Source organism: Meles meles, chromosome 1, assembly GCF_922984935.1.
Source record: "Meles meles chromosome 1, mMelMel3.1 paternal haplotype, whole genome shotgun sequence".
Classification (NCBI taxonomy): Eukaryota; Metazoa; Chordata; class Mammalia; order Carnivora; family Mustelidae; genus Meles; species Meles meles.
The window spans coordinates 174880743-174903153 of NC_060066.1; the positions used below are offsets into that span (position 1 = coordinate 174880743).

Below are 22411 nucleotides of genomic sequence, written 5' to 3' on the forward strand. Positions count from 1 at the left end.
AAAAAAGTTGTGGGGAAATTTGGCATGAATGAATAGATCAGACTGGGAAAGAAAGCAACGTGGGATATGGATATCATACTCCATAAGTAGGAGTCTGGAAATATGCCTCTTTAGTTTGGAAGAGGGACATCCCAGGTAGGGATGTAGATGTAAATGCTTTTTAATCATAGCTCTCATGAAATATCTGTTGGCTCATTTGGTTCTCATTTCTTCCTGTTCAGGTAGTAGCTTTAGACCCAGATGAAGTGATGCCTGTAGATATGAGAAATGAGGAGACATTCTTTGTGAAACTATCTTGGAATGAGAAGACATTCCGACCACTATCGCCAGAACTATTTGCAGAGTTCGATCGGCCACAAGAAAGCAGTCCTAGGTGCCAGAAGCCTGTGGGAGTCAAGACTAAGGACTTGGGAAGCCCTTCTTCGACCACAGCAGAGCATACAATCAAAAGGATTGAATCAAGGCACTCTACCTCCAAATTTCGCCGAACTCCTTCCCATCTTGTCACCCCAAAGGCGAAGAAGAGATTGGAGCTCGGTGGTAAGTGCGAGATGGGTCACAGTGGGCAATACTGAGACTAACGGAAAATGATAAAATATTAACTCGTGCTGTAATATCCAGTTAATGCCCTGATGGACCAGGTACCGAGTGGACAGGTGTTGAAATACACATGAAATTTACCATTTTAGTCATTTTTTAAGTGTACAGTTGAGTAGCATTAAATACATTCTCATTTTTGTACAGCCATCCGCATCATCTTCTGCAATGGAAACTCTGCAGCCATTAGATGATAGCTTCCCATTTCCTCATCTCCCATCCTTGGGCAACCACCACCATTCTTTTTTCCTGAATTTGACCAATCTAAATACCTCATTTAAGTGGAATCATATAGTATTCATCCTTTTCTGACTGGTTTAAGTTAGCATAATGTCCTTAGGGACCATCTATGTTGTAAGAGGTGTCAAAACTTCCTTTTAAAAAGATTGAGAGGTATAATTAACGTATAGCATTATATTAGTTTCAGGTATACAACATAATCTGTTCACATCTGTCACCATACATAGTTACAAATATTTTTTTCTTGAGGTGAGAATGTTTAGGCTTTACTCTCTAAGCAACTTTCAGATATGCAATAACAGTATTCTTAACTATAGTTGCCATTATCTCTCCATGCACACTGTATCCTCATGACTGACTTATTCTGACCTCCTTCATCCATTTCACCCCCGCCTTGACTGGTGGTCACCTGTCCATTCTCTTTATGAGCTTGGTTTTGTTTTCTTAAAGTTTAGAGGGACGCCTGGGTGGCTCAGCCAGTTAAGTGTCTGCCTTGGGCTCAGGTCATGATCCTGGGATCCTGGGATGGAGCCCCACATTGGGCTTCCTGCTCAGTGCGGGGACTGCTTTTCCCTCTCCCTTGCCTGCTGCTCCCTCTGCTTGTGCTCTGTCTCTCTCTGACAAATATATAAATAAAATCCTTAAATAAAATAAAATATAAATAAATAAGTCCTTAAAATTTAGATTCCAAGGGTGCCTGGGTGGCTCAGTTGGTTAAATATCCAACTTTGGCTTAGGTCATAATCCCGGGGTGCTGGGATCGAGCCCCAAATCAGGCTCAGTGAGGATCCTGCTTTTCCCTCTGCCTACTGTTCCCACTGCTGGTGCGCATCCTCTCTCTCTCTCTCTGACAAACATAAAAAAAAATTTTTAAATTAGGTTCCACATTTAAGTGAGATCATACAGTGTTTGCCTTTCTCTGTCTGACTTATTTCACTTGGTGTAATGCCCTCAAGATCCATCCATGTTGTGCAAATGGTAGGATTTTATTCCTTGTTTGGCTGAAAAGTACTTCTTTGTGTGTGTGTGTATGTGTGTGTCTGTGTGTGTGTGTGTGTATCGTTATCCATTTATTCATTGATAGACACTTCAAGTTGTTGTCATATTTTAAATATTGTATATAATGCTGCATGCAGGTGCACATATCTTTTCAAGTTAGTGTTTTCAGTTTCTTTGGATAACTACACAAAAGTAGAATTGTGGATTGTATAGTATTTCTATTTAGTTTTTAAAAAGATTTTATTTATTTATTTGACAGAGAGAGACAGCGAGAGAGGGAATACAAACAGGGGGAGTGGGAGAGGGAGAAGCAGGCTTCCTGCTGAGCAGGGAGCCAGATGTGGGGCTTGACCCTAGGACCCTGGGATCATGACCTGAGCTGAAGGGAGACGCTTAATGACTGAGCCACCCAGGCACCCCTCTGTTTAATTTTTTGAGAAGCTTCCATACTGTTTTCCACAGTAGCAAATCTTTAGAAGTTATAGGGCTCAACCAAAACAATTAAGTTTAAGTTCCAAAACTTTGCTACTAAGGTAACCTTGCTTTTAGATCCTTAGTGGAAGAGATAAGAAATAAGTATTTTAAGGGCGCCTGGGTGGCTCAGTGGGTTAAGCCGCTGCCTTCGGCTCAGGTCATGATCTCAGGGTCCTGGGATCGAGTCCCGCATCGGGCTCTCCGCTTGGCGGAGAGCCTGCTTCCCTCTCTCTCTCTCTGCCTGCCTCTCTGTCTACTTGTGATCTCTCTCTGTCAAATAAATAAATTTAAAAAAAAAATCTTAAAAAAAAAAAAAAGAAATAAGTATTTTAAAACTCTTAAATTTATACCGATACTTCTAATTTGTATCACAGGGTTCTTCCCATATTCTATAGCTGTATCCCCCTTCTTCAAGATTCTGATACACATGAAGTAGTTTCACAATTGCTATCCCAGTACTACTGCCGGTAGTTAACTTACCAACTTAAGTCTGGAATTTATTTACATTTCTTTATGCCTTTAGAATATATTCCACTGAGGGAGTAAAGTTAATTTAATTGCTTTTCTTTCCTTCTGATGGTTTTATTATTGGTGATAGGCAGTTAGGTTCTTTTATTTCTGTTTAATTTTAGGGCCTCTCCCATCTTTGATTAATTTTTAAGCATATGAAACATTAAAATAAGATTCAAAGCTATTTAAAACAAGTGTACTCGGGATGCCTGGGTGGCTCAGCCGGTTAAGCATCTGCCTTTGGCTTAGGGCATGATCCCAGGGTCCTGGGATTGAGTTGCGTGTTGGACTCCTTGCACAGTGGGGAGCCTGCTTCTCACTCTGCCTGCTGCCTACTCCCACCCACCCCCGTTTGTGCTTTCACTCTCTCTGACAAATAAATAAAATCTTTGAAAAAAAAAGTGTACTCAAGAGAAGCCCTATTCCTTTCTTTGCCCTTGTACCCGGTTTCTTTTCCATCTTTTATAAGTAATCAGTTTTATTAGTTTCTGGTTTGTTTTTTTTCTGTGTTTTTTGCAAAAATAAGCAGATACACGTGTACGTGTATGTATGCACACACATACATATGCACAAACATGCATGTGATTTTATTTTTCTTTCACTTACAATGTATTTGAAGCCACCCTGTGGCAGTTCTGAGAGTTCATCCTCATCCTATTATGTGCCATCAATCCTGAATTCTTTGTGTATGTACCAAGTTCATTGGGTTTAAGTTATCTGTGTGTTTTTTTTGTTTTTTTTTTTATTTTATTTACTTATTTGACAGCAAGAGAGAGCGAGAGCAGGAACATGAGCAGGGGGACTGGGAGAGGGAAAGCAGGCTTCCCGTCTAGCAGGGAGCCCGATGTGGTGCTTAATCCCAGGATCCTGGGATCATGACCCAAGCCAAAGACAGACATTTAACCACTGAGCCACCCAGGTGCCCCAAGTTATCTGTGTTCTTGATAGCTCCTTAGTATAATGTGTATTTAGGAGCTAAATATAAACATATAAAACATTTGGGAAATACCAAAAGATTACTAAAGAAATAATTGGCAACATCACCATATAGAAATAAATGGTAGTATTTTTTGACTGTTGATTTTCCAGGACCTGGACAGGGTAAGAAATCTGGACTTGACATAGTTCTATAACTAGAGGAGAGGGCTATGATGAAAATGTTTTGGATTAATTGTTTTTAACAGAAAGGGTAAAATGGGGGCACCTGGTGGCTCAGTGGGTTAAGCCTCTGCCTTCGGCTCAGGTCGTGATCTCAGGGTCCTGGGATTGAGCCCCGCATTGGGCTCTCTGCACAGTGGGGAGCTTGCTTCCTCCTCTCTCTCTGCCTGCCTCTCTGCCTACTTGTGCTCTCTGTCAAATAAATAAATAAAATCTTTAAAAAAAAAAAAAAAAGCACTCCTGTGGTAGATTACTTCAGGGAAATTGCTGAACATTTATCCACAAAAGCTGATTTAACAGTTGACTTAATGACTCTAACTAGGGAAATCACCCTGGAATTTAGGAGAGATGAAAAATAAAAAAACTAGCTAGCCTGGGGGAAGAAAGCATGGAGTGATTAAAAATATGGGTAAGTCATGGGGCTCAGTCAGGTAAGCACCTGACTCTTGGTTTCGGCTCAGGTCATGATCTCAGGGTCCAGCCCTGCACTGGGCTCCGTGCTGAGTGTGGAGCCTGCTTAAGATTCTCTCTCTCCCTTTCCCCCTGCCACTCCCCCCTGCTCATGCATGTATGCTGTCTGTCTCTCTCTAAAAAAAAAAATGATAATAAAGTAACTGATCCTAGAATACAATGAGGCAACATTCCTTTTTTTTTTTTTTTTTTTAATATATATGGGCAATTCATGTCTTTGTGTAACTTCAGTAGATGAATTTAGCTGTAATGAGATTGAGGTTGTGCATGGTGCTTACTATAAAATTCATACATTGTGGTGATTTCTCTTGGGATTAGGTTTCCCTAGGACCCCTAACACTAGGATTTCCCAGCAGAATTCAGGGACCTTGTTGGATTCTCCCAGAAGAAGTAAACGAAAAGTGGCCTTCTCTGAGATCACCTCACCTACTAAGAAGTCTCAGCCTGATGGACTTCATACCTCGTCCCCAGCTCTGAAAGCCCCACAGAAAACTGGAGAGATTCAAAGCTCATGTGCTAAGGATGACAAGAAGGCATCACCTAACTGTCACAGGATCCTGAGAACCCGAGTCCCAGCTTTGAAAACCACAGAGATTAGTGAGGAAAGAACACTTACCCCTATCAGGGGGGGCTGCAAATCCTTGGCAGTGCCGTCCGTGGTTCTGAAACCAGATATCATCAAAAAGAGGTGACTGAGCGTTACCCTGCCTCCCACAGAGCAAGCTGAGCTCTGTTATGTGATGTGGAATGTGTGGGACACGGCTGCTCAAGTTAGAGCAGCAGGTCTCAAATCTGACTGTTGTAGCATCCCCTGGGAACCTTTCCAAAATACAGATTTCTGAGCCTCTTCCCTGACGAATCAATCTCTGAGTGTTAGGCCCAGGAATCTGCATTTGGAAATGGTCCTTGGATGATTCTGATATACTTGGCTGTCCTTTTGGAATCCCTGCTCTAGGAGATAATTTCCCAAACCTGGATTGCTTCACAGTCCTGCCAAGGCTCTTTGCCGCATATTAATATTCACTTTCCTAATCTGTTTTTTGTTTTGGTTTTTTTTGGGCTGGAAACCATTCTCAAATACATATGGTACAAGAAGATAATGCATCTAGATCAAACTTTGCAGTTTGACACGAGACAATGTTTGTAAATAAGGGGCAGCACAGATAATATTACAACAAAACAAATCACGCATGGCCGTATTTCCTGCTCAGAAACTGCCACACCTGGTCTATAGTAGGTTTACTTGGTAAATGCTTTGTATTGAATACATAGCTGCACTTCTGCCTGCCTTGAGTCTGGACAGTAAATCCACTGATGCCTCAGAAATGAAAGAGGGCAAGAAGCTCTGCCTGGCCTGAGTACATTCTGGTCTTTAGCTGGTGAAGTCATGAGTCTGATTTGAATGATAAGTTTCAGGCAAACTTTATCTTTGGTGGTGAGTCAGACTTGAATTATAAAGTTTTTGACCAAGTGTGATTAGTTCCCTCCAAATCCAAATCCTTCCAAAGTAGCTATAAAAAACAGTAGGACCCTGTCAGGAGCCCACCGCTGACTCCTAGTGCCCAAAACTATGTCCCGTAATCGTACTGTGATACTTTGTAGGGAGGCAGAAGAACCAGAAGCTCCAGAAAAAACTACCTCTACCCCACATCGGATCCGTAGGAAGAGTTCTGTCTTGACTTTGAATCGGATTAGACAGCAGCTTCGGTAAGCCTGTTCTTAGCAGGCAGAAAACGTTTGTCACTGCTCTCTATAGTATCTCTAATCTCATTTCCTAAAGCCTCCTATGTTTCTTGTTTGTTATTTGCTATTCCATTAATTTGCCTTTTACTTAGTATGTCTAGGAATATGTTGATTCCACATAAATGTCATAGTTTGAAAGGGGCAAGAAATAGTGCCCTGGGTTCAGAGGGCTCCTGGGACCCCACACTCACACCCAGCAAGACTGTTAGTAGAGTGCCTAAAAGCATGAACTTTGATTCTAGCAACTTGGATTTAAACCTGAGCTTTGTCATACTGTGTAACCTTGGGAAGTTACTTCGCCTTTCTAAGCTGCGGTTTCCTCTTCTATAAAATGGGAGTGATAATTCACAAGTCACAAGGTTGTCGAAGGATTTAACGAGACTACAAGTAAAGCCCTTAGCAGAGCATCACAGGAGCAAGGGTCCAAGAAGCAGAACACATCCTATATTACTTGGTTGCAGAAAAAACTCTGTAATATCTCTAGTCCACAGTGACCTATTAGAGAGCTTTTTTATTTAGATGCTAAATATCAGAAAATAATGTGTCCCACCATTCAGGTTTTTAGGTAACAGTAAGAGTGACCAAGAAGAAGAGGAGTTTCTGCCGGCAGCAGAGATTTCAGACTCTGGCAGTGAGGAGGAAGAGACTCCCACACCAACCCTCTCAAGGAGAACATCCAGTCAGGTGTCCAAGGACCTGTGCTCTTCCGTGAAGTCATCCTTACAGACCCCCTCAAAGACACCAAAGAAAACCGTAAGACACTTTTAGGTTTGTTTGCCACTGAAGCATCTTCTCTTACTTCTAAAATTGTGTTGGCTAAGGTCACACAGTTAGTCACAGCTGGATTCTGAGCACAGCTCTGTCATAGACAAAGTTACTGCAGCTGGAATATTCATAGAGGAAAAGATCTAAGTGAACCCTAGGACTGAAAATGAATCCAGTAGCAATGATTTTGAATCTGAGTTCCTTTTAAGATATGGAACCAAATAGCCAAGAGCCAGACTTCCTGAGGGAGGCACAAGGCCTGGCTCCTTGTCTTTGCATTTTCCACAAACGCTAGCAGAGCACTTTATGCCTGATCTGTGTAGCCAGGGCCCAAGGGTACAAGAGCCGCCCGGCTCCCGGGGTCCCCAACAGACCAGGTTCAGCCACTTGCCGCTGACTGACAAAACCCAAAGGCAGAGAAATGAGTGGTGGTGAAACAAGCAGGGAGTTCATTTCAGTGAGGCCAACACCAGGAAGACAGCAGACCGACCTCTCAAAGACTCTCCAAAGCACTGAAGATGCTTCTAGGTTGATATAAGGGAAAGGGGACAAAGGCGGGTGATGTGCTAGCGGGCAGGGAAGTCAGGGCCATCACTGTCTGGAGGTTAGTGCTGCAGAGTTTTGCTGGCGCCAGGGCAGTGGTTATTGCTTATCAGTGCTCGTCATGCAATGCCTTGCCCACATTAAGAGATAAGCTGGAAAGAACTAAATCAGAAAGTACAGACTAAGGTCAAAATGGCAGTGAAGTCCTCTTTCAACTTGCTCAGACTTGATCTCGAATCCAGGGCTACCGGGCTACGTTAGGTTGTTTCTGCTGTGCCACCTGATTCACCTGAGAAACGAGCACGACTGAGGTCTTGGTAATAAACTCTGTAAAGTAAGATGGAAGAGGGGAATGGACATCTCTGCTGCTTCCTGTGGAATTTTAGCAGAATGTTGAATCAATTAAAAGAAGGTCTTCCCACGTTCAGATGTGTTTCAGAAATGTTTGGATCACACAGTTAAACCAGTTCATTGTCACAGGAGTTCTCAGGGCCATTAATTTATTAATGTTATCGTGACCTTCTCAGAGCACATTACTGTAAGGGTCTTTGATCTGGAGACTCTTCTCTGGGAGCCTATTATTTTTAGGAAATGCCTAGTTAGTCTACAGCTGATCTCCATTTTTCCATATCAAGAAAAATGTGATTGGGCTTGGGTTGAAAAAAAAAAAGACCTTCAGAGAAGGAAATCAAGTAGATCACCTTGATTTAGTTTAGTTTGGATTAGTGGCCATTCTATCTGGAGTTTCTCATTTTGCAAATAGCTTACCAAGGTTCTGATCGCATCTCGCATCTGCGGGGTCCCACCCAGAACAAGGGATACTAGGGTGTGATGGCCTCTTTAGCATGATAAAAAGGTCAGAAGTCCACCTTCTTAGCAAGCTTTTGGTATTCCTTTCTTGTTTTCTCCAAAGGTGATAGAAAACTATTAGGGTGTAAGTGCTTTCTGCCTGAGGAAGGGGTGGAGAGGCTGTTACCCTATAGCCTGGGGAGATCAGAAGGTGGGTAGGGGAAATGCCCCCACGGAAGGGATTGCTTTATAGAAAGAAAGGTGGGGTAGCAGGTCCACTCTAGTAAGCCAGCAGCAAGGAAGAAAAGAGATGGGCTGGTCAGCCTAGATAGAACAGTGACCTGGGGTTTGGGAGTGGAAAAATCTGGTGATATCTTTCCAGTTCTGGATTATGGAAGTTCTGGGCTAAAAGTTTGACCGTATATTCAAACAAATCTAGAGGAGAAGCCTATGGATCAACCTTGGTTTATGCCTCCTATCCTACTGTGTATTGGGCAGAGTAGTTAGGGTTTCTTTCTTTTTTTTTTTTAAATTTAATTTAATTTTATTTTTTTTTTAAGATTTTATTTATTTATTTGACAGAGAGAGATCACAAATAGGCAGAGAGTCAGGCAGAGAGAGGGGGGGAAGCAGGATCTCCACCCAGCAGAGATGCTGAGGCAGATGCGGGGCTCGATCCCAGGACCCTGAGATAACGACCCAAGCCAAAGGCAGCGGCTTAACCCACTGAGCCACCCAGGCGCCCTGTAGTTAGGGTTTCTTATAAATTTCTTGTCTTTCAAGATATTTTACTTTTAAATAGTATTTAATCCATGCTTTGATTCATTTTTTAAATTAACATATAATGTATTATTTGCCCAGGGGTACAGGTCTGTGAATCATCAGGCTTACACATTTCACAGCACTCACCATAGCACACACCCTCCTCAATGTCCATAACCCAGCCTCCTTATCCCTACCTCCCCACTCCGCAGCAACCCTCAGTTTATTTCATGAGATTAAGAGTCTTTTACTTTCATTCATTCTTTACTCAGATTGACACTGTTTTCAAATCCCAGGACTGTGTGTAAAATAGAAAAAAGAAATGATGTCTGGCCAGTGAACAGTATTTGTAACATGAGAGAGGGGGAGATTCGTGGTACTTTATAAGGAAATGCACTAAGATGTATTCACCATTCTTTTTGTCAGATCATCATGAATCAGACTTGCTGATGTGTCCTAGATGTTTTGCTTTGTCTTTTTCTTCTGAAATCTGTTCCCTTTTTGAACACAGCCCAAGCCCAGCACGCCACGCCATGCCACTCCCCAGATCCGCAGCCGAAACCAGGCTGCCCAGGAGCCAGCCAGCATGCTGGAGGAGGCCCGGCTGAGGTGCGTTCCTCGTTGGCCCCCGTTAGATAGGCGGGAATGGGTCTCTGCTTTCATTCACATCAAATAAGTAATTTGTAGCCTTCCATGTACATGATAAAGGTAGAGAGTAAAATGAACACATGTGTTTAGAGAGATGAAACCTCTTCAAGCAGTGTCTGGGTGGGATAACGTGGACAGGTTCTCAAAGGAGTAGGCTTCTGCCACCATTTGCTCAGGGACAGAAGGTGGCTGATGAATGAGAATGCCGCTTTTCCATCATGGTACCCTTTAGAACTATGCCGGAACTTTTTCAAGATATATAAGCCAATACCTTCCCAGAAAACAAGTAAATCAGAATCTCTCATGGGATGAAGGCCATCCCTGTAATTGAGGAAAGCCCCCCAGGGGTTACATACCCTTGCTTAGAACCTATCAGTTGGGTCATTTGGGTGGAGAAAGAATTATGAGGCCGAATGAAGGCATTTCCTGTGGATTTGTGATTGAAGTTTCACATAGAAACTATACATAATCCTTCCGCATTTGTTATTGAGTAGATGGTGAAATGTCCTCTTTCCCCCTTGTTTATTACTGATTGTAGGCTGCATGTTTCTGCTGTACCTGAGTCTCTTCCCTGTCGGGAACAGGAATTCCAAAACATCTACAACTTTGTGGAAAGCAAACTCTTGGACCGGACGGGAGGGTGAGTCCTGCTGAGGCCAACGGGATGGTCTGGGGAGAAGGCTCCTGCTGGCATACCACCTCAGGTGTCACAGTTCAACTGAATGGTCTTCCCAACGTCAGGAGAACAGGCAAAGTTGTTGCTGAAGGCTTCTAAAGCAGATTTTGTCAAAATAATTCTCTAGGAAGAAAAATCCTGTCACTCAGAGAAAATGAAAAAAAAAAAGTCTTCTTGGCCTATAGCACTGCTTATAGAATGAATGATTCTGTGTAACCAGGTCTTGCTCTGACTAGCTTCCAAGGGTGGTCCTTACTGCTCCCACCTCCGCATTTCAGGGGTCTGGGCCCTTCCTTCAGCACACATCCCCACGCCTCTACCTGGTGACAGTGTGAGGCAGCTGGCACAGACAGCCCTCGGGTCTTCCCCTCTTGCCGCAGGTGCATGTACATCTCCGGGGTCCCCGGGACAGGGAAGACTGCCACTGTGCACGAGGTGATACGCTGCCTGCAGCAGGCCGCCCAAGCAAATGACCTTCCTCCCTTTCAGTACATTGAGGTCAATGGCATGAAGCTGACAGAGCCCCATCAGGTCTATGTGCAGATCTTACAGGTAAGTAAAGCTGCTGCAGCTTTTTGGAAAATAGAGTTTCTTGGTGGCATATGAAAAAAGGGAGGTTTAGTGCTTATTGGTATGTTTACGATGTGCCAGGCATTGTCCTTTGTGTGAGGTAGCAAGAGTAGAGAAGGCAGAATTCCTACCCTCAGGGACCTTAAAGTCTAGGAGCTGGGCATGAATACTGGAAGCCAGGACTTAACTGATGTGGTGAAAACTGTTGGCACGCAGGAGGCCCTGTGGCCAACTGTGGGGAACAGAGTAGAGGTTGGCTAGAATTTGAACCTGGCTCTTGTATTCATTAGTGGTTTTCTTGGAACAAGTAATGTCCAGTTATAAACCGAGTCATGCAGTAATGATTTTGGAGGGCTGCTGGGTCCTGCCTGTGGCTTACTTGCATTTCAAACACAGACTTTCTTTATCATCTCTTCTGGTGCCTTCTCTTCTCCTTCCAGGTTAAGGTTAAGACCAGAGTGGAAGGCAGAATTTAGGACACTGAAGTCCTCACACTAAATTGCTTCCTCTATTGCAAATTTAACATTAAGCTCAGGAGAGTAAAATCCTTCCTGCTTACCACACCTGCTTTTCCCCTCATTGCAGAAGCTGACCGGCCAAAAGGCAACCGCTAACCACGCAGCAGAACTGCTGGCAAAGCGCTTCCTGACCCGGAGGTCCTCTCAGGAAAGCACCGTGCTGCTTGTGGATGAGGTAAGGAGGTATGCCCGGGAGGACCGGGAGAGTGGCCTGGTGCTTGACTGGGGCATTCCAGGAGCAAGTGCTGGGTTGAGAGGGAGGCCCTGGCTCCTTCCTCTCATCCCTTCGTTCATCTGAGCCTGTTCAGTGGTGGTGAGAGGCCTGCGCCCATCGATGTCCCTGCTGCTTTCGTGGTGGGACCTGAGCAGCCCAGGCAGCTAACATGGCGATAACAGGGCTTCACTGGGAGGCTCTGGCTCAGTTCTGTGGTTGATCCTGCATCTCTGCCCCTTTCCCGGCAGCTTGACCTTCTGTGGACTCAGAAGCAAGACGTACTGTACAATCTCTTTGACTGGCCTGCTCACCAGGAGGCCCGGCTTGTAGTCCTGACCATCGCCAACACGATGGACCTGCCGGAGCGCATCATGGTGAACCGGGTCTCAAGCCGACTGGTGGGTCCTAGGGCTGCTCTCAAGCCCTTCTTACAGATCCATAACGGGGGCCGAGGAGTTCTAAAAACTAAATGCAAAGGAAACTAAAATAAATGGGAAAAGTGCACAATGTGATTTCTGAAATTCTGAAATCTGCTGTCATTACATGATTTTCTGCAAATACACCTTGCTGTTCTGCCACTGGGGTACTCTTAACCTGCACAGAGCCCTGCAGGTCTAATTGTTTTTTAAACATCTGGAAGCGCTTGCCCCTGCCAGGCAAGGCTGGAGGTGTGGGGTACAGTAGGGACCAGGGCAGACTCTGCCCTGCCCTCAGGGACGGGGTGCTTCAGCAGGAAGCACAGCAGGGACTGAGAAGCGAGTCAAGTGGAGCCAGGAGCTGAGCCTGTGTTCGCTGCGGAGTCGGGGATGCTCCCACCCGCTCCAGCTAGAGCACCCCTGCCTGGATCTACTCCTAAGTGATTCTGGGAGAACAAAGGTTGTCTGAAACGGAAGGAGAAATTACTTGAGCACTGCTGCTGCCTGCAGGAGACCACCTTAAGCTGTCGACAGTGAAAGGAGCTGGAATCGAATCCGTGGCAGTCCTGGGAGGGATTGTGTAGCCTGTTTTATGGGACTTGGAAAGCAGGCTTAGGGATTTGACGGTGGCTGACCAGAAGGACTGTCAGAATGGTTAATTAATGAACTTGTTCTCTGTGGTCTTGGCTTGCCAGGGTCTTACCAGGATGTCCTTCCAGCCCTATACTCATAGCCAGCTGCAGCAGATCCTAACATGCCGACTCAAACACGTGAAGGCCTTTGAGGACGATGCCATCCAGCTGGTAGCCAGGAAGGTAAGTCACCTTCGGGAGCTCCTACTTGCACCTGCGAACCAGGAGGCAAGTCTGTGCTGAGTGCCCGCCTGCGTGAGGCCTTGTGTTGGGTGCTTTCCGGGTGAAGAGAAATTTCGAGAGTCCTGTAAACATAAATATCAAAAAGTAGAAACAAAAGTTGAAAAGTTCCTTAATTTTTTTTTTTTTTTTAAGATTTTATTTATTTGACATGCAGAGAGAAATCACAAGTAGATAGATAGGCAGACGCGGGGGCGGGAGGAAGCAGGCTCCCTGCTGAGCAGAGAGCCCGACGACGCGGGACTCAGGACTCGATCCCAGGACCCTGGGATCATGACCTGAGCCGAGGGCAAAGGCCTAACCCACCGAGCCACCTAGGCGCCCAGTTCCTTAACTTTCTTATTGTCTAATTAACGAGCAAGCTAGGAGTATGGTGGGCTTATATACAAATGAAGGTAAATTGGTTCAGGCGGTAACAGGGGCAGGCAGCTTTTTATGACAGAAAGGGCAGTATAGGCCATTGAGTAGCAAACCTGGTTGGAATTCTGGCTCTGATACCTAATAGACATTGGAAGGTTAAGTGAAAGTTACTTAACTTCCAGAGCCTACGTTTTCTTCTCTGAAAAATGGGAATAATAATACTGACCTTATTGGACTGTTTTGAGAATTAAAGGAGATCACGTCCGTGATGTGCTTCCCGGGGTGGCTCTCCAGGACAGGTGCCAGGCATTGGATGCCAGCGTCCCAAAAGCTCACTGGGAGAATGCCAACCTAGACTGTTCTGCAAGGCTGCTGAGGGACAGAAGTGGGTTAAATGTCTTAGCTTCAAGCTGGATGTAAAAAACCACACATTTGGAGTATTTCAGCACTTAAAAGAATTATAAGCTTATTTCTGGTTCTTCCTGTCTGAAGTGATTGGAGTTCTGAGTGCCTAGAGCAGCAGCATGTGGGACACCATGTCAGCTGGGTGCTGGGGTCAGAGGTGATCCAGACAGGGAGCTGGTCTCCAAGCTTTGCTTTGTAGGAGCTCAAAGTTACCCCTTAACCCCTCTGTTGGGTAGAGTTTTTTCACTTCTGCTATCTTTCTAAAAGTTCTTTTTTGTCTTTTTGTCTCTCTAAAGGGTCCTTTTTTTTAATGCCATTCTGTTTATTGAGATTGTCTTCTCTCTTTTCTTCCAAGATCCTTTTTGTCTGTTGAATTCGGTCTCTATCTCGTATGGTTAGAGACTTTCCTCAGATGTCTTGGTTGTCCACTCTGGTATATGAGTGAAGATTAAAAAACTTTAGGTTGGGGAGCTCTGAGCACATGAGTGGGGCTTACCACTGGGAGTTTCACTCTGGGGCATTCTGATTGGGCCAATTCCAGTATCTCCAGTTCTTTCCCTTAAGAATAGTCAGGTCTGGGGCACCTGGGTGGCTCAGTGGGTTAAGCCGCTGCCTTCGGCTCAGGTCATGATCCCAGGGTCCTGGGATCAAGCCCCACATCGGGCTCTCTGCTCAGCGGGAAGCCTGTTTCCTCCTCTCTCTCTCTCTCTGCCTGCTTGTGATCTCTATCTGTCAAATAAATAAATAAAATCTTTAAAAAAAAAAAAAAAAAAAGAATAGTCAGGTCTCCGTGAACAGGCATCCTGTGTCCTGCCTGGAGGGCAGTATTCCAGGAGTCAGGCAGAGGATGGAGGTCTTCAAATTCAGTATGGGAACAGTTAACCATTTATATCTAGGAAGGGACCTCCCCTCCCCTGCAATAATGCCTAGTAGTCCCTGGCCCAGAGACTTTCTCTTTATCCTTGGTTCAGAATAAATCTCTGGACTCTTGCCATGGCAGAAGAGGGATAATCTCCAGGGCAAAGAGTTTTATAGTGACAGTACAACCAACCAAGGCACAAAATTTGCCAAAGAGCCCTAAACCTTCCCGCGTGTCCCTGAGGTTTACCCAACAGCATGAAATGGGGGAAGGAATCTAGGGCAAGGGTCTGCAAACTTTTTCTGTGAAAGGCCCGGCAGGAAATGTTTTAGGCTTTGTGGTTCCAACGGTCTCTGTCATCACTCCTCAACTGTGCCCTCGCATCCTGAAAGCAGCCAGGCACAGTAGATGAATGAATGCTCACGGCTGTGTTCCAGTAAAACTTCACATATGCAAATATGTGGCAGGTTGTAGTTTCTGACTCCTGCTCTGGGTCTTCGGGTCGTTAACTTTCAACCAGTCCTCCTTATTTTAGCCAGACATCCCCCTTTACCTTCAGTTCTGGTATTGCTGTCATCTGAGTGCTTTGAAGATATTTAGTGTAATTTAGATTTTTTTCTTGGATTCCTTCACACTGGCTTAGGAATTGGCTCTCTCCAGCCTGCGGAGTCCGTCACTACTCTGCCACCTCTTTCCAGCTGGGAAAATTACATTCTCCCCTCTCCTGTTGAGTCCCTTCCTTTTTAGGGTTCTTGGTTTCAGGAGGCATCAAATTTAGATGCTGCTTTTACTCACAATTTTGCCCGTAATTTCAAATCTCCTTTTCATTTCTATACATACAAAGAATCAGACTTATTTTATGTTGTTTCTTACGATTATGATATCTGAACTCTTTGTGCACTTAATTCTGTTGATTGCTGTTTCCCATGTGTATTTGGCCTTTTTCCTTGTTTTTATGTCTTGATTTTTTTAATTTGACTTTTTATTTTTTACTATATGCTCATGTTCCTTAGAGCTCCCTTTGAGAATTAGTTAAGGACTGGGTTGAAGTTAGTTCATTCAGTTTGTTTTTGCTTCTGTCAGTTACAAAGGGCCACTACCAACTGGGACCATTTTTCAACAAATTTCTCCACTTGAGGTTTTTAGGAGACATGACATACATTTGGGCCACAAATCCACGTGAAGGCTTGTAGTTGCAAAGACTCCGTTTTTTTATACCTGCCTGGCACCAGGATCTACACAGGCCATTTTTCTGTCCCTTCCGCCCAGTGGGTTTCTCATTCACCCTATATTGAGGCTGTAGTGGCGGTCAGAGCCCAAGTTTATACACGGTCTTCTGTTAGATTCCGTGCAGGGTGGGCCCAGCTTTTCTTGTGCCTTCTTCACCCCGGCAGCAGTTAGAGAGGGTATGGTCACCACAGTTCATGGATACCCCCAGGACAAGAACTGCTTTGGGCGTTTTCTTGCTTCCCAGGGTCACCTGTTCACTCTGCGTTTAGGCCTCTGCAGCAGCTCTCGGGTTACTAGAAAAGTGACCTTTGTTTTGAATGTCTTAAATTTACATTCTGAAAACATATACACAAAACATTTATAAACTCCGATAATCTCACTTCCCACAGATGACCACTTTTAATCTTGGTGTGTTGTGTATGTATATGCCTAAACAGTTTGCTCTTGTAAACGTGACGCAGCATGAATTTTGGAAGGAAATGATCATCTCAGGACGTCCAGGATGTCGTCAGGCAGGATGCTGTTACCTGCGATGGTTGTTGGGCAAATGGTGGGGACTTCCGACAGTTACTGGGAATACTGAGCGGTCCTTGCAGGCTGCAGAGTCCAAGAATTTCCTCTGTGAAATTTAAAGTGCAGGTGGCTTTCTGAGTCAGCTTGGGAGAGAGTACAGGATTCCCTGTGAAGGGAATCTGCGTGCATGGAAAGAAAGGAGCAGCGGAGTCATTGCTATTGTGGGTTGGTCAGACTCATCTAACCATGGACTCCCCTGTGTCCTCCAGGTTTGTGGCTTCCTTCCCTCTTGATTCTAGTTCTGGTTTAGCCATTGACAGGGTGGTCTCCAAAATTTACCACATGCTGTTAGGGAGACTGAAGCTGTGGCTTTAGCATCAAAATAGGTTCCACAGCAGCCTCTTGGTTTTGGGTAGCTGCTTCTGGGGTGCATTGTTCTCTTCATGCAAGGAATGAGAACACTTGTGTTTCTAGGTGGTTCAATAATGGTCTTGGGCCAGTGGTCTCTTTTAAGTTTTATGTCCCGGATTTTAAATAAAGGTGAGAATTCCTGCACTTTCCATTATGGATTTATCCGTAAATCCAAGACAAAGGTTTGGACTTAAGGAAGAATCCTAGAAGCAGTGTAATAATTTATATCCAGGCTCCCACCAGGTTCCCACTGGGTCTAAGTACATGACGTCAGGCTTCCAGCCCATTCCAGCACTGCCATTCCTTTTTAGCTGAACCCAGAGTCTGTAGGTTTTTCTCTTGGGCTGAGGTGGTAAAAGGACCCCAAGGAATAAAATATTCCCTCTTGTAGGTGGCAGCCCTTTCCGGAGATGCACGACGCTGCCTGGACATCTGTAGGCGTGCCACGGAGATCTGTGAGTTTTCCTGCCAGAAGCCCGACTCCCCTGGCCTGGTCACTGTAACCCACTTGCTGCAAGCAGTAGATGAGATGTTCTCATCGTCGTATATCACTGCCATCAAGTAAGTTGTTTCTAATGGATGTGGGTAACAGTATTTTCCTATGATCGTGTAATTTGATAAATATAGCCACAAAGGGAATTATATTACAATATATAATTGTTTCAAAGTACAACGTTGTATACCTTAAGAGTGTATAATGTCAAACGACAAACACATTCAATTTTTTAAAAAGTAAGATGCTTCTACTTCCTGACCCTGAACCTTCCTTGAAGGACCCCAGGAGAGGTCCACAGTGTGGGAAGGCCATGGAAGTTTCTAAGCTTTTACTCATCCAACCTGCATTTACTGAAGATGCTGTCCTTTCCTTAAGGGATATAATCCACAGGGAGAGCTAGTTGCTTTGTTCCCTGGCTTCTGTAATGGCATTTTATATCATTTTGAAACTTTTAGGAGGTAGGAGGAAACCTAGCTAAATAATATAGGAGAAAGGTTTTCCCAGTTTTTTCCTCTCTCTTCTGTAAAGACACATGAAAACTTTATTTGGCTTTTCTCTGAGCTAGTGATATGGCCACTTAACAAGAATTCACATCTCATTTTCTTTAAGAAATTCCTCTGTTCTGGAACAGAGTTTCCTGAGAGCCATCCTTGCTGAGTTCCGTCGATCAGGACTGGAAGAAGCAACATTTCAACAGGTGATTGATCTTTTCTTTAAAGCCTTCTAGATTTTGCTCTTGGTGCCTTTTAAATAGGCAGGAAATTCAATGACTGCATAACAGTTTGTCTCTATTTGTGTCAACCCAATCATGCTAAAGAATATCAGACCAACACCTTTTTTTTTTTTTTTTTTTAAAGATTTACTTATTTAAGAGAGAGTGTGTGAGCAGGGGGAGAGACAGAGGGAGAAGGAGAAGAGCATCTCCTTCCCCAAGCGGGAAGCCGAATGCAGGGCTCGATCCCGCCACCCAGAGATCGTGACCTGAGCCAAAATCAAGAGTCAGACATTTAACCGATTGAGCCACCCAGGTGCCCCCGGCCAACATCTGTTTTTATGTGATGTTGTATTCAGTTGCATGAGAAAAGACCTTTACCAACTAGTTTTCTGCACAGTTGGTGGGAAGGAGTAGTATGTGCTAGATACTACTCTAGGAGTAAGAGATTCAAAGATGAGTAAGACAAGAGGCACCTGGGAGGGCACATTCGTTTAAGCCTCAGACTCTTGGTTTCTGCTCAGGTTATGATCTCAGGGTGATGAGATCAAGCCTGGCATCGGGCTCTTTCTATGCCCCTCCCTGCTTGTGTATGCTCACGCTCTCTCTCTCAAACTAAATAAATAAATCATTGAAGACAAAACAAACACAAAGATGAAGAAGACAAGAGTTACTGCCCTAATACAGCTATGGTGTGGTGGGGATAAGGCTCTCAAAATGACCCATTTTTTTTTTTTTAAAGATTTTATTTATTTGACAGAGAGAGAGATCACAAGTAGGCAGAGAGGCAGGCAGAGAGAGAGGAGGAAGCAGGCTCCCTGCGGAGCAGAGAGCCCGATGCGGGGCTTGATCCCAGGACCCTGAGATCATGACCTGAGCCGAAGGCAGCGGCTTAATCCACTGAGCCACCCAGGCGCCCCTCAAAATGACCCATTTTAAAAACAAATGACAAAGATCAATGCAAACACTCTGAGCATAGTTTCGATTATATTGAGTAAAAGACTCACTAGGGCTAGTGCCTTAAAGGTCTATTTAAAACTAGTGTCCATAGATAATGGGTTGCCTTAAAAGATTGTTAAAGGTGTTTGAGTGTGTACCCGGGGGTGCGTATGTCCGTCTGTGTGACTATATTTTAGACATGCAAATGGAGAGGTCCAGCTACTTCTGTCCTTCCTTTCGTGTTTCTGTCCTTCCTTTCGTGTTTTCTTTACTTTAAATTCCATTTAAACTGCTAGTTATGCTTGCCCACTACTGTGGGCAACACAATCTAGAGCCTGAGGCAGCTCTTCGGCACAGTGGCTTTCGTTTTAGTCTGTAAACATTTCCTGAACATCTATAATGTGTCATTAACTCTGAAGGTGTGCCAGGAACCCGGGGTTGAATTGGTCAATGTCCCTGCTCCTGACAAGCTCCCAGCCTGGGTGGGGGTGGGGGTGAGGGGGGGATTTATAAAGAGAATAGTGACCAGGAAGTGCGGCAGGCTTGCCTGGCCCCCTGGAGACGCTTTAGGAATCCAGGTTTCCCACTGCGACCTGCCTCTCTATGCAATATTCTCCCTGGGCTTCTGTGCTTTTCCAGGTGTCTTGCTTTAGTACTTGTGTACTGTTATCTGCTAAAGAAAATGCCCTTATAGCAAAATTTGACTTGAATTTTAACAGTCTCATCAGGAATTCTCACTCCCTGGAAACTAGGACTGTTTGTATAAGTGATAATTACTAGATGTTTTATATCCATTAACACGTGAGGGACATGGCAGTATGTTTAATAGATAAAACTAAAGCTCACAAAGTGAAATAACTTGCCCAGGGTTGCATATTTAGGTGATTAGTAGAACCAGGATTCAGACCTGTCCTGAGTCCAAAGCCTGACTAGCATTCCACCCCCGAATTTGTGCCCCACGGGGGCGCCTGTTGATGCCTTCAGGGTATTGAGGATCCTGGGTAAGAAGTATCTGATTTGCCTACGGGAAGAAATAAATGATCAGGTACAGAACCGGTACTACCTTCTCTCTTCTTTCACTTTCTGGCATCTAACCTCGGATTTGCTTTTTTGTTTCTAGGTATACACTCAACACGTGGCACTGTGCAGAATGGAGGGACTTCCATACCCCACCATGTCAGAGACAATGGCAGTGTGCTCTCACCTGGGCTCCTGCCGCCTCCTCCTTGTGGAGCCCAGCAGGAACGACCTGCTCCTTCGTGTGCGGCTCAACGTCAGCCAGGACGATGTACTGTATGCACTGAGGGAGTGAACAGCCTCACGAGGAAGGACTGTGATCAGCTCTTTTCAAAGGGCTTCATTTCCTCTTTCTAGGCAGGTGAAATTGTTGTAGCAAAACATACTGAATGGGGATGGCTGTTAGGTATTTTGAAGTTTTCCATTAAATACTTTCCTTTTTCTAGAGTGTTTGAGAAGTTTACAGTCATTACAAACGCCAGATTAAAAGACCAAACCACCCTTCCTACAATAGGCCATCCTTGTGATTTTTATTTTTTAACCCTGCCATTTATTTAATGGCAACATGGTATGCCCACAGTTATGTGTATCTATATAAAATAGTTGTGGGAGAATAGATAAGAAGCTGGTTACATTGGTGGCCTCTGGGAAGGAACTAGATGGCTATGGCCAGGCTTTAGAGGAAGACTTACTGTAAGTCATGTATCTTTGAACTTTTGAACAATGTGAATGTGACAAAATTAGTTTACAAAAGAGAACTGCTGCTTGGGATACCTGGGTGGTGCAGTCCGTTAAGCATCCAACTCTTGGTTTCAGCTCAGGTCCTGATCTCAGGCTTGTGAGATCAAGCCCTGTTCCGGCTCTGTGGTTAGTGTGGAGTCTGCTTAAGACTCTCTATCTCCTTCTTCCTCCGCCCCGCCTTCTCCTCCTACTCTCTCTCTCTCTCTCTGAAATAAATGAATATTAAAAAAAAAAAAGAAGAAGAAGAACTGCTGGGAATAATACCAGCGATAAATAATCCCTATCAACAAATAGATAGAAAATATAATTTTTAAAAAGTTACTGTTGGGGTGCCTGGGTAGCTCAGTGGGTTGAGCCTCTGCCTTTGGCTTACTTGGGTCGTGGTCTCAGGGTCCTGGGATTGAACCCCACATCGCGCTCTCTACTTAGCGCGGTGCCTGTGTCCCTGTCTACTGTGATCTCTCTCTCTGTCAAATAAACAAATAAAAAATCTAAAAAAAAAAAAAGTTTATCATAAAAACAAATCTTTAAAGACTCAGAAGGCACAGAAAATACAAGATACCAAGAAATAAGTCTAATAAAAGAGAGGTAACCTCTAAATACAAGTCTGATTCAGTCAAAATCTTGGCAGGGCTTTTGTGTAACTGCAGTTCTCATATTTACATTTCCAACCAACAATGGAACAGACATCTAAAGCCTCCTTATGTCGGGCACTGAGAAAAACAAATCACCTATGTAATAGTCCTGCCAGAAATGTTTGACCTGAATCTACTGATGAAAATTTTGAGAAATCAAAATTGAGGGGGAAAATATTATGCAAAGCAACTGTCCCTCTTCAAAAATATCGGTATCCCAGAAGACCAAAAATCCATGGAGAAACTATTCTAAACTAAAGGAAAATAGAGAAATGAGACCTAAACAGCTAAATGTGCCATGTGAACCTTGATTGGGTCATAGGCTTAGAGATGCAAACAATTATAAACATTATTAGGGACCATATCTTATATCTTATGTAAATACTAAACTAAGTGAGTGGTAAGTTACTGTGGTTATATAGGAGAATGTCCTTGTTGAAATACTTATGAGTGAACTGGAACATCTGCAAATAGTTCTCAAATAATTCAGAAAAAAGTATTATAACTGCATATAATGGAGGATCAGTGTTAGTAAAGGATTACACAATTAATAAAAAGGAAGAATGAGTGAATAATTCATCTACAGAATAAGACACAGGAAATGACCAACAAAATGGAAACATCGTAAATGAGGCCTGCAAGTCAAAATCCTTTCACATGTATTAGAAAATCTTTCCACAACCATAGGGAACAACTGGAACCCAAAGGCTCCACTGACGGGAATGTAAACCGAAACTACTTTGGAGATGATCTGGTAAAATTTAATCTGGAAAATGCAGAAACCCTATGAGCCAGTAATCTCACTCCTTGGTATAAACCCTAGAGAAACACATTGCACCCCAGGAGTTGTGTACAGGAATGTTCTGTGCTTGCCGCTGGGAAAGTGGATTATTTCCATACCTTTTTTTTTTTTTTTTTAAGATTTTATTTATTTGACAGATCACAAGTAGGCAGAGAAGCAGGCAGAGAGGGGGTGCTGGGCGGGGGTTGGGGAAGCAGGCTCCCTGCCAAGCAGAGAACCCAATGTGGGACTTGATCCCAGGACCCTGAGATCATGACCTGAGCAGAAAGCAGAGGCTTAACCGCTGAGCCACCCAAGCGCCCCTATTTTCATACTCTGAAATACCA

At 44.2% G+C, this 22411-nt stretch overlaps 1 protein-coding gene across 2 annotated transcripts in view; it reads left to right on the forward strand.

Annotated features, from left to right (window-relative positions):
* The window catches only part of ORC1 (origin recognition complex subunit 1), a 30995-nt gene extending 9913 nt beyond the window's left edge, over window positions 1–21082 (forward strand). For both annotated transcript variants that reach the window (XM_046014688.1, XM_046014696.1), the window contains exons 6-18: window positions 222–540; window positions 4768–5137; window positions 6052–6156; window positions 6750–6945; window positions 9563–9660; window positions 10238–10339; window positions 10756–10927; window positions 11531–11638; window positions 11926–12075; window positions 12789–12908; window positions 17135–17304; window positions 17849–17936; window positions 20011–21082. In XM_046014688.1, coding sequence (XP_045870644.1) covers window positions 222–540; window positions 4768–5137; window positions 6052–6156; window positions 6750–6945; window positions 9563–9660; window positions 10238–10339; window positions 10756–10927; window positions 11531–11638; window positions 11926–12075; window positions 12789–12908; window positions 17135–17304; window positions 17849–17936; window positions 20011–20202 — 2190 coding nt within the window. In that variant the 3' untranslated portion in view covers window positions 20203–21082. The remainder of the gene's footprint in view (window positions 1–221; window positions 541–4767; window positions 5138–6051; window positions 6157–6749; window positions 6946–9562; window positions 9661–10237; window positions 10340–10755; window positions 10928–11530; window positions 11639–11925; window positions 12076–12788; window positions 12909–17134; window positions 17305–17848; window positions 17937–20010) is intronic.
* The last annotated feature ends 1329 nt before the right edge of the window (window positions 21083–22411 follow it).